Source organism: Prinia subflava, chromosome 1 (genome assembly GCF_021018805.1).
Source record: "Prinia subflava isolate CZ2003 ecotype Zambia chromosome 1, Cam_Psub_1.2, whole genome shotgun sequence".
NCBI lineage: Eukaryota > Metazoa > Chordata > Aves > Passeriformes > Cisticolidae > Prinia > Prinia subflava.
Window position 1 is genome coordinate 117,188,197 of NC_086247.1, and position 16,394 is coordinate 117,204,590.

At 34.6% G+C, this 16,394-nt stretch overlaps 1 protein-coding gene across 1 annotated transcript in view; it reads right to left on the reverse strand.

Annotated features, from left to right (window-relative positions):
- KCNH8 (potassium voltage-gated channel subfamily H member 8) overlaps positions 1-16,394 on the reverse strand; it is a 186,389-nt gene that overhangs the window by 23,876 nt on the left and 146,119 nt on the right. Inside the window, exons 9-11 of the mRNA XM_063409196.1 lie at positions 15,029-15,228; positions 12,865-13,114; positions 9,029-9,243 (exon numbers count right to left, since the gene is read on the reverse strand). Coding sequence (XP_063265266.1) covers positions 9,029-9,243; positions 12,865-13,114; positions 15,029-15,228 — 665 coding nt within the window. The remainder of the gene's footprint in view (positions 1-9,028; positions 9,244-12,864; positions 13,115-15,028; positions 15,229-16,394) is intronic.

The following is a 16,394-nucleotide window of genomic DNA, read 5'->3' on the forward strand; positions in this document are numbered from 1 at the left end:
ATGTATATGTAATATATATATTATTATTACAATCATGGTATTATTTACCACATCACTGAAAATTTTCACTGGTGTGGTAAATAATACCATGATTGTAATCACATAATGTAATATATCAAATTGGGTATCAAATCTAATTTCAGCATAACTGTATTTGGCAGTTATGTAGGCAGGTTTTGTAGCTCTGGTTTTACTGGGTGTAAGTATAGATGAGTAAAAAGAAAAATATGTAGATATATTATTTTTTATATCAATAAAAACTTTGTACATGAATAATTTTTGGTTTTACATGTTTTCATATCTTTGAGCAGAGTGGTGGATGCGGATGACCTTCAGAGGTCCTTTCAAACCTCTGCCATTCCACTTCTCTAAGGTGTTTAGAGAAAAGTTGCACTAAAACATTACCAGCTCAACAAAACTGAGAACACACACTTGTATCAATGTAAAATGCCAGTTTGATACACAGCTTGCACAGATTATAGACTACACTACAGTTAGTTTCACCCATTTCAGCATGTATCCTGAGGTTATAATGACTCTGCAAGTCGTGTAGGAACTTCACTACATAAGCCACTCTGACATGAACACTATATATCAAGGGAGTCTATGCCCTCAGAACTAAAGTTTTTGTCGAAGACATTGTGGTACTATTGTTTCCTTCATTAATTATTACCCAGAATAATAAAAGGACAAGGTATTGTAGAAGCACTTCTAAATTTTAGGTGCATCAGGACTATATCTATACAAAATAAAAGGAATAATGAAAAAAAAAATCAATCCACTCTCCAAATTGATATAATTTTAGTTTAGCTATATTAGGATTAATTCTATTTTCCATTTTTTACAGTGTAGAGGCAAAGATAATATTAATATCGTAAAAGTAACATTATCATGTTCCCTAAGGCACATTGAGACATATCGGAATAAAGTTATCCTCTAGTATGCCTGTCTAATTAAAATAGAAATATGGTTAGATTCTAAGGCAATACTCTGAAAGCCGGGAGCTTTTTCTGTCTAAAATTCTGTTTGACACAGTGTTTTATACCCTCCTCATACAACAGTCTAAAAACATCAATAAGCTGCTTTACTAGCCTGGATTTTTTCAATGTGTTACCCTCGGGTTAAGCTTTATAATCTGATGCAGAATGTAATAATCCCAGGAAGTGAAATGAATGGGAATGGAGACTGTTCAAAAAGATTCAAAAGCTAAAATTAGAAGTAAAATTTTGTCACTTATTTAAACATGTTAATTCTAGTTACAATGGAATTTTTTTTGTATTTGTCAAGAAAGTGCTGGGGTCTACTTGTGAAAATGTTTTAATAAGTAATGTAAAGCTTTTAATAAATAATGTAAAGCTCATAATCCATTCACAAAAGTGTTGGAATTTGGGGATGGGTAACACAAATAGTCCCAGAATAATATAACGGTTCATTTTCTCCCCTCCTCTTTGTCCTTTTCCATATCTTTCGTGATTCACCCTTACAGTGAATTGTTCACTTATTTTAGGTATAAAATGTGAAGGATTTATAAAAATGCAAAAAAGAATTAAAAAATACTAATGGAAAAGATTACATAATTGCTCAAATAAGTTGAGGTGGGATGAATCTTCTAACTGGAAAATGACCACAAATCAGAAGAATAAATTACTAGAGACAAAACCAGACAGTGTAGGTGTCTGTGTTATTATTTCCAAAAATATTAGAATAGCTGAAGGCTACAGAAATGAAACAGGAGATTAATAGTGAAAAAAGACTTTTTGGGTAAAGGCACTAGGAAAAAAGAAAAAAAAAGGCCAACCAGTCTATCTTTTTTGAATTACATGTTTCCTTGTTGCATTATTTCTCAGCAGCACACCATATTGAAGAAGATATTAGAAACAAGACAGTGAGGCGATTATCTTGAGGAATACTGGGGGGAAGAGATGGCTCAGAGGCAGCACACATCAAGCTCACCAGTAACTGCTAGTAAACAAGATTTATGAGCTACCAGACTACAAAAACCAGCATCAGACCTGGCCTACACTATAGCTCCAGGTCAGCCTTGCTCCCATAGCAAGTGAAGCAGTTAATTGTCAGGCTGAGGGTCTGCAGGGAGGACTGACAGCAACCCTGCACAGGGAGGAGGCTGTTGCAGCAGATTTCCTTGTTTGAAACTAGCATCCAACTTAACAGACAAAGATCCACCAAATCATGCTTACTGTCATGGGTACTGGTAGGAGACCTGTGAAGTATCTGTTGGACAGAGCTCATTCCCCAAATGCATCTCATCCATTTATTCTCAAAAATGAAGAGTAAAACAGGTGAATTAACTGCTCTGATTTTGTTTTTGCCAGAGCTCACACCCATGTACAGCTGCATGACTTGTTCCATGGGAATAAAGTTGATCTTTGTAAATGACATTGTGGGAGTGCTGTCTTGTTCAGCACTACAGTAACATTTTTGTGTGAAGAGGCAGAGAGATGGAAGAACGAAAAAAATATTCCACATCATCCCAGAAGTATAAATGAAAACTGTGAGTGGCTTGCAAAATGTGAGAGCCCTGAGTTATATTTGACAGCAACCCTAATTGGAGTGTAGTTCTCACACAGAGGCAGGTAAGAGACCTACTCCAACGAATATACCGTGAATCAAAGTTAATTATGTTACCAGTTTTAAAATGAGTTAAATTTTTGACAGTATGAAGAACACCTTCATTCCTACTCTATAACCACTGAGAACTCGGGAGCTTTATGGACTCCATTTCATATGAAGAGATATAAAGGTAAAATTAATATATGGTGTCTTTTGGGCAGAAGCAGTGGCTGTTCAGCCATCGGTCACTTAGGGCTTCTACCAGAACAACTAGAGCAAAGGGAATAATGTGCACATGGAGTAAAGAGAAAGATCACAAGCTATTGTTTCACAGGTTAAAAAATATTTTAATTGTGGGGTTTTTTTAATAATCATAAAGTACTAGTCTTCCATTCCTTTAGGTGTTTTATTCAGTTCTATATTCTACCTGTTGTGTAATTGTATAAAAACACAAAAACTGCCATTGATTTGTCTCTTAATTCCCAAATTCTTGTTTTTTGGTTTGGTTGGTTTGGTCTTATGGGGGCGTTTCTTATGTGGGTTTTTTTCCTTTGTTTTTCTTTTTTAAATCTGCAAGCTTTATACTTATTGACAATAAGCCCCAGTGAGTTACACCTGCAATAATAATACATGATCCTCCCCCAGACAAGCTACTGACAAAGACGGGTGCTCAATATGCTACAAGAATACTTAAAAATTACAAGTTTTCCTCAAAGTTATCCATCTCTACTGTTAAAGTAGGACTGATGGACTTTTTTTAAGGTAAACCACTTCATTTTACACAGCTGCTGGGTGCTGTGACAAAACCATCTCCTCTAGTAAAAAGTTGGTTGGAGTTATTTGGGAAATATTCTATGAAAATTATTTATTATTAACAATATTTTGCAACTTGTGATTGTCCTACAGTGTGCAGGATGAACTAGGCTGGAGTAGAGGAATAGTGACTAAGTATGGCAGTGCAGTAACAGCTGATTTGGAAATTCATTTTTTTTAATCCATGACTTTTATTTTAGACACATAGGTAATACCCATAAAATAAGAATTTTTTTTTCTTTGGAAGTTAAACTCATCAATAAGTAATCATGTGGCTGAAGTTTCTATCAGGTTTTCTTATCTTATAAAACTTGCCAAGTTAAAAGCAACTTTATTAAAAAACCCTATGCTTATTTTTTTTCCTTAATATTTATAGAGTAGCAAATAGGATAAGTTATTTTCTTCTTTAAAGGGAAATACTATTTACTATGCAGACAATCAATGTACTAAAAATCAGAATTTTCATACTATTTTCAGTGCTGATTCACAATAGATAATCAAATACATAATAGAAAGTGTTATTGTTATGTTGGAAAGCAACATTCATAAATTCAGATGACCTATAGTAGAACTCTAGATCTAGGGAAAGCATGACTAAAGAGGTAAGAATGAATGCATGTCAAATATGTAATCTACTAGCTGAAGACAAAACAGTGGCAAGGCAGGATTTAATCTGAATTTTTTGCTTACATTCAAAATTTTTTTGCTATTCATTTTCTGACTACAAGGGCAATGCCAACAGTAAGAACAAAGAAAGATAAAAGTCTTCAAATAAGCAATTAAAATGGCATGGAGTTACTTATATGCTTTTAAAATACTTAAGTCTTAGCTGGAACCAACCCAAAAGCTCAGTATATTTTAGATTAGAACTTGTAGACATTTTTCTTCCCAAGCTGTACCCGCTATTGTATGCTCCAGAGCTTAGAGCTACTTTCACCTTTATGAACAATTGATTTGGTCTGTTGTCAGATTTTCCAATAGAAAATGAGGAGCATTCCTTGATATTTCTTAGATATTGCTAATGACAACCCGAGCTTTATTATATTAAAAATTCCTCACAACTCAGTCATTAAAATTTAATAAATTCTAAACACCAGCCTCTCCAAAGGACAAGAATTAATCCCTATTTTGTCAGACAATGCCTTTCAGAGGGAAGATGGGGGGAGATCCTTTGGTTTTATTGATTCTTGGTTGCTAGATTGAGTTTTAAAATCTATTTGTCTATCTATTTATTTATTTTATTAGCAAGAAGCCTGGCTAAGGTGCATTAGGACTCCATGTTCCCCACTGGAGAAAGAATGTACCACATTTTCATGAAACCTTGTAATTATGCTTCATTTACACTGCGATGCACTGACTGAATCAATCCTTCCTTGTGTCTCACAAACTGAGTGATTTCATTTTAGAGAACAGCCTCTTCTTTGGGGAGAAGGAAAAGAAAGCTTTTGTAGGAACCAGAACACTACCTTTAAGTCCACAAAAGGAAGATTCTTTTTAGTTTCAAGTCCTATCTACAAACAAAGATTTTTGACTCTTCAGGAATATAACCTCTGCTTTTTGAAAATGACTCACATTGGTAGAGCTTTAGTGAGACAAAGATTGTGCCTGCATGTGCCTTGTCTTCCTTTGGGACTTAATTATAGCTTGACAGCATAGGTGTCAAGGAGTTTTCTTGTTCTTTTTATCAGTGGGACCCTAACCAGCCTGTGGTTTGATTTTTGGATGGTTTTTGTGGTCTAGTTCTTTTGTTTGTTTGTTTTGGGTTTGTGGGGTTTTTTTTTGGGGGGGGGGGGTGTTTCTTTTGTGTTTTTTTTCTTTGTTTTTCTTTTTTAAATCTAAATAATGTTGTCTCCACTGTAAATTCCTCTGTGGCGACATAAGAAATAATCAGAAACAATAAAATCTCACAAATTCTACAAAGATATTGTCCAAACATTTACTTATTCTAAGTTCTTCATAGGATAATTCAGAGTTAGGAACAGCTGCTACTGCATTTACTCTCTAAATGCATCAAATAACACATTTTCCAGGGCAGGTGGATAACAAAATTATCTCCAATTTCTTTCATATTAATGTATGTGTAGGTGTATCCACATATGTTTTAAGAACCTTCTTCTGAGTGCTTAGTTTTATCACATCAGATGTGGGACACTCTCACTGCCTAATACATATGCAATCTGTAATTCATAGTGAAAAATTATACAGATAGGATGAGGCACATGTCAAAATCTGTGTCACTCAGCAAACTATTTCCTTACTATGACAACAGTCACAGACCTAGAAATATTGGTTAAAATGGCTGAATTGTTTTAATGTCACAACCCCAGCTACCAGAAAATTAGTATTTTCTAACAGTCCTCAAATATTTGAATACATTTTAAAACGCAGTTATTGGTTTATTGATCAAAAGGAAACAAAGAAAGAAAGGGGCAGGATATGCAAAATCAACATCAGTCTCTTCTCTTAGTTCATATCTTGCTGTGATGAAAATGTATAAAAAGATGGCAAAGTAGCACTGCCAGTGTGGCTGAGCACATATTAATGCTTTTAATAATAAATCACTTAGCAATTCCTGGCTTAAGAGTTATCATGAGGAATCATTCAAACTCTGTCTCTCTGATTTTGCGCCTGTTTCTCTTCCTTTTACTCGTTAGAGCCTGAAATAGTTGTCTGCTCCTATACTTAAAATCTGGGCTTTTCTCCTAAGATTGCTAAACAACACTTTCAATCAGTCTATAACCAGACAGCTACAGTTTCCACTTGTTACTGAGAAACCTGGTCACATCTTCTCCTTTTACTGAAAAGAGAAGCAACTATGGAAGCCCTTGAGGCTTTTCCACAGTTACACCTTACTTGGAATTTAGTGCAGATGAAACACATCATTATATATCCTCTTAGACTTGCAAAAGAACCAAGAAAACAAATTAAAAATGTTTCCTTTTTGTGTGTAGGGAAGAAACGTAATCTAGTGCCAAGTATCCGATTTTGACACTTCAGGAGAAGGACACTACTGAAGACTTCTGACCTCTTTTTTTGTCTACATGCTTCTAATTCAATTCAAGTCTCTGATTCAATTTTAATCAGCATGACCAAGGTGGAAAGGGGATAATGAACCATGAGGACTAAATTCTTATTCATTCTCAGCTTTTTAATGCTGGCTTAAAGTTTTAATAAATCTTCAGCCTACTGTAGGTTTTGTGGACTTTGACTGAAAATGCAATAACATTTTAGTTCAAGACTGAAAGGCAATTCACAAGTCAAAGTAGGGAAAATCATGTTATTTCACCCTGCAGTTCACCTGACCCTAAATGCTGCTGGTGATTCATTTTAAGAAGTATTGAATTCACGTTCAGCTACAGATTTACAGTCATTTAAAACATCCAAGAAAAAGAGAGTGAGAAACAGATTTAATCAAAGGAATAGATCTATTGTTTAACTATGGAAAATTCTCTAAATCCAAAAATTCCATAAAGCTGCAGAAGTAACAAATACTCTTGAAAGTAAAACCTCCCTATATTAGGGAGAGGGAATACAGATACAGTGGCCTAGCTGACAAACTCTCTCCCATAACACCATTCCCAAGGGCTGTATTTAAAAAAAAAAAAAAAAAAAAAAAAAGAAGCAAGAAGTCATATTAACATACCCACAATCTGTCTGTACATCTGAAAACTTTCTTCTTACTTTTCTCTGAGAGTAACCATCAGATAACTCCAATTATTTCTGTTTGCAAGCATTTTCCAGCTGAAGGAAGTAAGGACAGGGTATTTTCCTGCTGAAGCAAAGCAAGTGGTTGACCATGCACACTAGCTCCTGACATAGATATCTGTCCTCGCTTGTCAAACCCTGTTTTTGTGGTGGCACAGTTTTTGGCTGCCTTATTTACAGTGTTTATCCTTATTGATAAGTAAAATCGTTGGAAAAGAAATGAGATGTTCTACTGCAAGAGAAATAGTAGTGGAGGGCATAGTTAAGTAGAGGATTTGGGCAAAAGTAACACTCATAATCTGTCTTGGATTCTGTTTATCCCCTGTGATACCGGATGCTACTCCTTGTCAGGATATATTTTCCTTTAATTTTAAGGTAACAGATTATACCATGAAAATACAGCATATATTTAAAAATGCTCTAAATATTTTCTACTTTAAAGCAGAAAAGTTACTTGGATGTGTCCCACATTACTTTAAATCCCATCCTCCTCAAAGAGCCTGAGAAATACTCACCTTCAAGGCTGCTGTAGGCTTGCTCTCAGCAGAGAGTCTGTACATCACCCAGCTGAGTTTAATTGGGAAGAGTTATCCCTGAATTTATCAAAGCTGAATGCAGCTGAGAGGGTAATCCTCAGATTTGTCACCATACAGAAAAGCATGAAGGCACACATTGTGGGAATCCATCAAATTCCATGACAAAACCGTGGTGGGGAATGCAATCATCTTCAAAACCTATCTTTACATGGAGTTTTACTCCTTGTCAGATCTCACATTCCTCCCCAAGGGAAATGTGTTATACAAACGAATCACCAGGTTCTCAGAGCAGCTGTGTACTCTCAGCTGCTGTTTTCAGCAGCAGGAAGTTTGGAGACATTTCAAGAGACAAACAAATGAGATATCCTGGTTATTTTCCTCTTCAGAAATACACACTTATATATGGACTCCTCTCTGCTGCAGTGGTTTAATAGAGTGTTGCTGTGGAAACACTGGCACCAAAGTACTCCTAATAGGAAGCTATGTAGAAAAATTGGCCCATGTATCAAACTCATTGGGGTTTTTGCACTGAAAAGTACTTTGCTGTACCCTTCCTTGGCATTATATTTGTCCTCTGTCATGAAAGCATCCTAGTGAAAATTCATGTTTTTCCAATGTTACTTCTCTCTGTGTTAGGAGAAGGACAAAACAAAGACAAACATCTGAACTGTCGAACACCAGATTGGAAGTGTGGCTATGACTGTCTTTGAGCATTCACCTGATAAAGTCAGAAAAAGAGAGATGTCATAAAAGCTTTTCACTATTAAAATCTAAATATACATATTTTCTATATAATATCAGTGAAAGTACTGACAGTCTGTACTGAAGCCTTTCAGGAGTGCTTTATCTGGAATTTCTTCTTGTTTTGTTTTTTTGGGGGATTTTTGTTTGTTTTGCCTTTTTTTTCCAAGATAAAGTACTCATTTAAGTGGAAAAACACATTTTAATTGCAATGTATGAGAAACAACTGTTTTTCATTTTCAGTGTGTGTGATGACATTCTTAACTAAAAGTGATAACCAATGATGTATGAAATGAATGTTCATTAGGCTGGCACAGGAGCTTCTAGAAAAGGTATGGCTAAAAAATCCTTTATTTGGACACATAGTTTATACAACTATGAATTATTTTTAGACATAAACAAAAAAATATATTAAAAATATCTCATGGGTGATGTTTGTTATGGAAAATGAGAAGCAGAGAAGTTGTTCAATGTTTATGAACTGACCAACTGATAAAAAATTCATGTAGGTAATATCTGAATTATCAAACAAATGGAATCAGCAGTTCCTTTAAAAAAATTGCATATTATTTCTTTACTGTGAAAAATTTATAAGAAATTACTAACGTATGAGAAACACCTGAAAAATTACAATAACTGCAGAGACCTTTAAAGATACTTACATCACTTTCATGGCCTTCTCTTAGATTGTAAGTAAGGTCATGCTGGATGTCTTCAACAAATTTGTGAGCGTACTCTGGGTAAAGGTCGAGCACTTCAAAGAGACCTTTGAGTATAATACATTGGAGGTCACAGTATGTTAGAGCTTTAACATCTGCATTTGTTTTAATAACTTGATCCCTAATTGATAGGTTTGCTCCAATTAAATCTCCTTTACCTAAAAGAGAATACAAAAATCGTTATCTTCCAAGCCTAAATTCTTCTTTTTTGAATCATAAAGCTGTTTAATATAATTGCTTCCCCTGAACCTGAAATCCCATTGTTACAAATGCCTTGTTAATTAATAATATGCTAAAGAATCAGTCTATTTTTTTTTCTTTTTTTTTTTTTTGCAGGTGCAAACTTATACACAATTAATTGGAGGCACAAAACCTAATTTCCAGACAGGTAACTGTCTGATTTAAAGGAGTAATAGAGTAAATATGTATAAAATTAAGATTTACACTAGTAACCAATAGCAGGTGCAATTATTTTTCATAAAGCTGTTGTCAGGCATTTTTGTGCATGTTTTAAAACATGCAGGTGTTAAGGTAACATTTTAATATTTCTGTCAAGCAGAAAAAATGGCTTAAGAAGGCATTCTTATGCTGGTTTTTTTTATTATTATTATTATTTAGGGACAAGACTGCCTTAGAACACCCCTTGTATTAAAAACTTCAATTGACCATATATTGAGGAGTACAAACATTTTACAATTAAAAGCTTCCATAAACACCTGAGGTATAAATTCCAAAGTGGTGTCATTGAACCATTGTACCGGGCACAGGATGTAACATATAAAATTCTCATTATAAATCAGGAAATCAAAGTCAAGAAATGGTGGAACAGCTTGCCCAAAGAGGCTGTGGAATTGTGAGCAATCTTGGAGATGTTCAAAACTTGTCAGGACATAGCCCTGAGGAATCTGAGACAAATTTGCCCTGTTTTGAGCAAGTTTAAGATGGGTAACTTCTGAAGGTCTGAAAGTCCCTTTAATCTTACATTATTCTGTGATTAATAAATAATAAGTTAAAACTGTCACATTGGAAAACCCACCCAGCATGTGATTCCAACTGTATATTACACAGGAAATGGTCAGCCTTTAGGGTAAGTTAAACAAATCAGTTAATCATCCCTGAATGTTCACAAATGGAACAGTTTTACACTTCAAAATATAATTTTTAGCACCTTAAAATATTTTTTCTTATTTACGTAGGGCTTGAACAACTTTCTCAAGAGTACTTATAAACTCAGGGTAGGGATAAATTTTCTCTTATGCTAGGAATATACATATATCAACGCTTATTTGGGGTATCTTAAAAATCTCAGTCTAAATGCGAATGGGTAACAATAAAATCTGTCATTGCTCATCACAACATGTATTGCTACATTATAAAATATAGTGTAAAACTAAGCAGCAATACACTTTTATATTTTACTGTAAATATCAACAATTCCTCAGATTTCTTCCATTATATTAACTAAAGGGCTGGCAGTTTTAATTTATTGCTGGCTGTTAATGTGGACAAGGGAAATAATATTTCAAATATACCCAAATTGATCCTTAAACTTCTTAATTAGAAACTTTTTTAGATATATGAAAAGCATTAGTGTCAATACTGCATAAACATTTGGGAAAAGATATCAGATTTTTATTTGATTGTAGTTACAACTTTAAAGTAACTTCAGGCTTAAAAATACTACAATTGATCTGGTAGTGCTTATGTACATTTCTTTTTCAAGTTAAAATCCCTCAGCAAAAGCTGTAGGTAGTAACCTGAAGTTTCATGTAGAATTAATGAAGTGGATAAATATTCTACCTTGAATGTCAACATTTGTTACATAACAGAATCATTTAAGCTATTCTTAGTAGCTCTTTTCTTTTTTCTTTAATTGGATAACAAGCTTATATACACATGTTTCTCACAGACACATCTGTTTTTCAAAAAATCGGGGACATGCAAAGTTATAAATGTTCTCATTATGGATATTTCTAAAATAACTTATTGCTAATATTTTTAATAAATCAAAGATATATGCTCAAACAGTACATAACTCATGTTAAAACATATTTTCCCATAAAATATATCCTAACCATTATTATTACAGATAAAGTAATAGTCTCTAGAGGAAGCAAAGATATATTTAATGAGAGCATTTCTCTGAGCTGTTGCTGCACTCTGCTTGTTAGTGAGAATGGTTCAGTAAACAAAAACGAATCCACTAGAATTAGAATCAGGACAGAATTATAAAATATTCTGGGAACAGCAAGTAACTCAGCATTGTCAGGGATTTACATGACATCAGTAACACAATTCCTCATAGGGATATACATGTTTGATGCATTCACCTTCTGTTGGTGTTAATTAGGTTTAAATGATGAAGCCCCCATTCACTGTAACAAAACATTATTTCATTGTGTTATGTTTATGTTTTTCTCTTTATGATTTCATTAACTTCTTTCAGAAACACAGTAATCTCTTTCTTATTGTTTTGTCACCATGACACAATGATGCTTTAATTAACATTTTCAGGAGTGCCTGAAGATGGAATCAATAGTGAAATCGTAGTTCCAATGGAAGTACCTCTTGAACTTTTGCTGGCTTTTAGCTTATGTTTTATTATAAGTCATATTGTATATCTTTGATCTATGTGATCCAATGAAATCAAGAGATTCTTTAATTTCCTAGAAACGAACAAGTGATGGAGTGATGTGGACTGTCAATCCAATAGAATTAAAGAGTTCTGAAAAAAATAGGACCTGTACCACATTTATACTCTAAAAAAGACCAATAAAATTCATTCAATAAAAAAAAAGGAAATTCAATTAAAGACCAGAAGCTTCCATTATCAACAGTCTAGTGTAATCCCACAAAACAGGAAGGAAAGCAAAAAAGGAAATGTTCTTTTTAACTCTGTTTTATAAGAATATTAAAAGTTATTAGAAAGAAGAATACATGTAAGTCTAAAGAGCTATTAAATCATAAGAAAATAATTCTCTACTTTTAGAGTAAAATTTTATATTTTGCCAAGAAACTTCATCAACATTAACTGAGACAGGTCTAATCATCCTTTAGCTGAAGATAATTTCTTTAGTAGGCCTTAGATTGAGGCAAATCACAGACATTTATAGGTGGAGATGCTTAAATCTCAATGAGTAAAAACAGTCGTCCTGCAAACAAAAGCTAAACATTTATTAGAACAGAATTTCTGGCCTTTCTCAGTTCCAATATACTCAGATGACTGCAGACAGCATCAGTTAGCATGAAGTAGCTTGGGGGAGCAGAGCCAACAATGCTTGCTCTTCACCACATGGCTTTTCTGCAAGGGGTGCTCCTAGGCAAGTGCCAAAGAATGAAAGTAGGCTCATATTGCTTGCTTTCATTTGGGAGCATTAGTGGGAGCATTGCTCAGCCACTAATTTTCATGAAAGATTTAGGAACTGATGACCGATGTTCTTTGAGCTGTCAATACCATCACCAAATATAGCAGAAAGCAGCAATTTGTGTCAAAAGCTTGCAAGTACCTCTTTATGTAAAAAGAAGAGAGAATAAATATAAAAAAAATCAGAAGTGAAATATTGCACAGCTAACAATCTGGCAATTGAAAGTTTCTTAGGTCAAAATATAAGGAAGTTTAAAAAAAAAAAAAAAAAAAGGAGTATACACAGAATAGGTATTGCAGATTTAAATTAAACAAATTCTTTCTCACCAGACAACTGGGACACACTAAGCCACCAGTTAGTAGTGAAGGTTCTCCTACAGTGGGGGAGAATCTGGGCCTGTGATTGTGAACGTACCAAGGATTGCCAGCACAGTGCTGTCCTTCAGGACTTCCATCGAACCTGAGCACACAAAGTAGATCGCTTGCAGGGCATCTCCCTGCCGGAGGAGGTACTCCCCAGGAGCACAGAAGGAGGTTTTGATGTGCAGAGACAGAGACCTGAGGCAGCCACGGCTGGCACACTCGAAAAGGGAGAGCTGCAAAATCTCCTTGTTCAAGTGCATGGTGATGTCTGAACGCAGCTCGTCTGGGAAGTCTTTTAAAAGCTGTCCAAAAGAAGGAAAAAATTGATGATGAAAAAGAGAAACATTGTAAAATTATTTGTTTCCACTTTTGCAGAAGTGGCCTGATTTAGTGGTGATGCACACGTGAAACTGTTGCAAATACTTCTCTTTGATTTTTATTATCCCCTTGATGAGACATGTTATTTTAAGAAATTTAAACATCAATAAATTCCAGGAAAAACATGAATAAATATATATCTTTTTACTACCAAAAATAACCCCCCCACAAAGCCTCACCAAAAAAAACCAAGCCCAAAACCAACAACAACAACAAAAACCAGGAAAAAGGGTCAACAACACTCTATGAATTCCCTCTAATACACAAATTAAGTTAAGGTACACAATCCAAGTTCTTCTCTGTGATAGAACACAGTAGGCTGCTCAAGTATACCATTGTATACAGTGACATATGCAATGAAAACAGAGAATTCTATAACATTCATCAACATGCAATATTACTTCTTCTATAGTTAAATCAAGAGGAATGTGAAAGAGGAATAACTAAAAAAAAAAAAAAAGCCTTGAATGTATTTTTGTTCTTGTTATTTTTAATAATGTAACAGGACACTGAAGGAGGGCTGGGAAAGGAATTGAAACAAGGTGCATGTTCAATGGAAGAACCTAGGAAACTAAAAGACCATGAAGTCTCACTTTTTCCTTTCAAGCTGCAAGCCCACAAATATAGTTTGGTTTGTAGTTTGAGGGGATGTGGCATCTGAACAAAGCAATCAGCCAGTGCTTGACCGGGTGGGCTCAGACAAGGCATTTTATCTGTAGGAGGGAAATAATGAAAGACTGATGGTCTCTCCAGGGGCTGTGGTTGTAGTACAGCAGTCACTCACTTTCAGTGTGACTAAAGGTACAGAAGGTACAAAAGCTGAAGGTGAGCATTAATCACATCTAGGAAAGCTTTGACATCTAAGTAATTTTTGTACCTTTGTAAATCTTACTAAGCTCCTTCTGTTGCTAAGGCGCTGTTGAAAATCCCATTCTTTGTGCTGTGCACAACACAAAAAGAATTTATCAGGAAAAGAATGTTCCAAACCCCAAATCTTTCTGGTTATTTCCACATTATCTTTAGAGACCACTGAGTTTTATAACACAGAGAACAAGAAACCTGAAGGGAGTGCTCCATTCAAATAACACTCCAGCAGAGAGAAGTCATTATTTCTCCTGCAGTATAGTAACACATAACCTGGATAAGTAATTTAAAACAAGCAAGCACAGACACCACCAGAAATCTCTTTTGATTTCTCTCTCAAGTTACACTCTGCAATATTTAAATATGTAGTGATATAAATGACATAAAAATTCAGGCTAAATCACCTGTTTACAGTATTGCAATAAATAAGATGAAGAAGGAAGGAAAGGGCATCATAGTCCCTCCTTTAAAAAGGACCTAAAATCCCCATGTAGATATTTTCTTTAGTGAAAGACAGAACTACTCATTAGAGCATTTCTGCTGGCATTCTCTAAAAGGTTTCTGATTAATGCCTCTTCAGCATTTGAGAATCACAGAGGACTGAATTTTACTTTATTTAATGTTTTAAACCTGCTTTTTCAACTGTGTACACTGTTCCTTGAATAACCCAGGTTTATTTTTAGGCATGGTTTTCTTTGGTATGTAACTTCACACAAAACACAGCATCACAAAAGAAAAAATTCCCCCCCCCTTGACTCATAGTCATAGTTCGTAGTGAAAACAATCAAACACAATTCCCCATCACAATGTAAAGAAGAAACATTCCATTACAATAAAGAATAAAAATAAAAGTAAATTTTTAATTTAAGTAATTTACTATATTTAAATCTAAGTTAAGTTATGTTTTAATATTCTATTAATAGTAAAAGTAATTTCTGTATAGTTTATTCTAAGTTTAATGAGTATTTGGTTACCTCATTGGAATCAATTCCATTATTGACAGACCACGTGGTTTGGAAATATTCAAGCATCCTTTGCTTTAGCTGCTGTGGCAGGTGATGGACCCGTATAAAGTCCTTCAAATCCTTGGTTCTTGTGTGATAAAGGGACCATCTGGAGTACATCCTCTGAATTATGGCAGTCACATTGCCAAACACCAAGGCGTGCATCAGAGCTAGGGAGTATAGAAGTTACATGCAATGTGGAGTCATTTGTTGATCAATAAAACTCAACACAGAAAATGAACAGCATCTTCACAGAGCAAAAATTTCCTCATCGAGAGATATAAGAAAGCTTTTCAATATAAGTCTCCTCCAGTAATGGTATATTAATCCTGTGGTATTAATATGATTATTAATTTCTGGTGTTTGAGACACTACGAGTCACTGTCATGGGATAAGGTAGAACAACTTATTCTATCTACTCAGGGTATCTAACTAATTAAAAGAATTAAGTCAAATTGAGTCCATAGTCTAAGAGAAAAGGAAAACAGAACATAGAATCATAGAATCATTGAATGGTTTGGATTGGAAGGAACCTTAAAGATGATCTAGTTACAATCACCCTTAGGCAGGGATATCTTTCACTAGACCAGGTTGCTCAAAGCTTCATCCAACCTGACCTTGAACACTGCCAGGGATGGGGCACCCACAACTTCCCTGAGAAACATCTTCCTGTGCCTCACCACCCTCACAGTAAAGAATTTCTCCCAATATCTAATCTAAACCTACTGTCTTTCAGTTTGAACCATTCCCATTTGTCCTGTCATCATAGGCCTTTGTAAAAAGTACAGGAAGGAATACATGTAGGCAGGTATGCTCAGAAAATAATGAGATACTAATAACCAGTACAAAAACTAGACTCAAATGGTCAGTTGGACACTACACAGAATGTAATAGATTTCAGAGAACTCACATAAATAAAACCAAGTACTAATGGAGACCATCAGCAGAATGAGGTTGTAAATAACATTTAAAAATGCATTACATTCTGGGGGAGATATTTTAAAAAGTCAGAAAAAACCCCCATTTTAAAGCAGAAATTCAGGTTAAAGAAAGATTTGAAGAGACAATCTGATTTCTTATTTTGCTTGGCAAGGTCAAATATGGTTAAAATCATTCTGACATCCTGGAGTTTGTCTGCAATTAGTTACTGGCTTGGGAATAAAAAGACCAGAAGCAAAACCAAAGAAATATTTACAGATATAGGCCATCTGGGTTTGTCTGTGCAGAAAGGTATTTGCTTATTTGAATTGGAAAAATCACTGCTAAATTGTCTGTCATATGGTATTGATCTGATGTATAGAATATACACATAGACAAATTGTTTATTTTAAAAAAA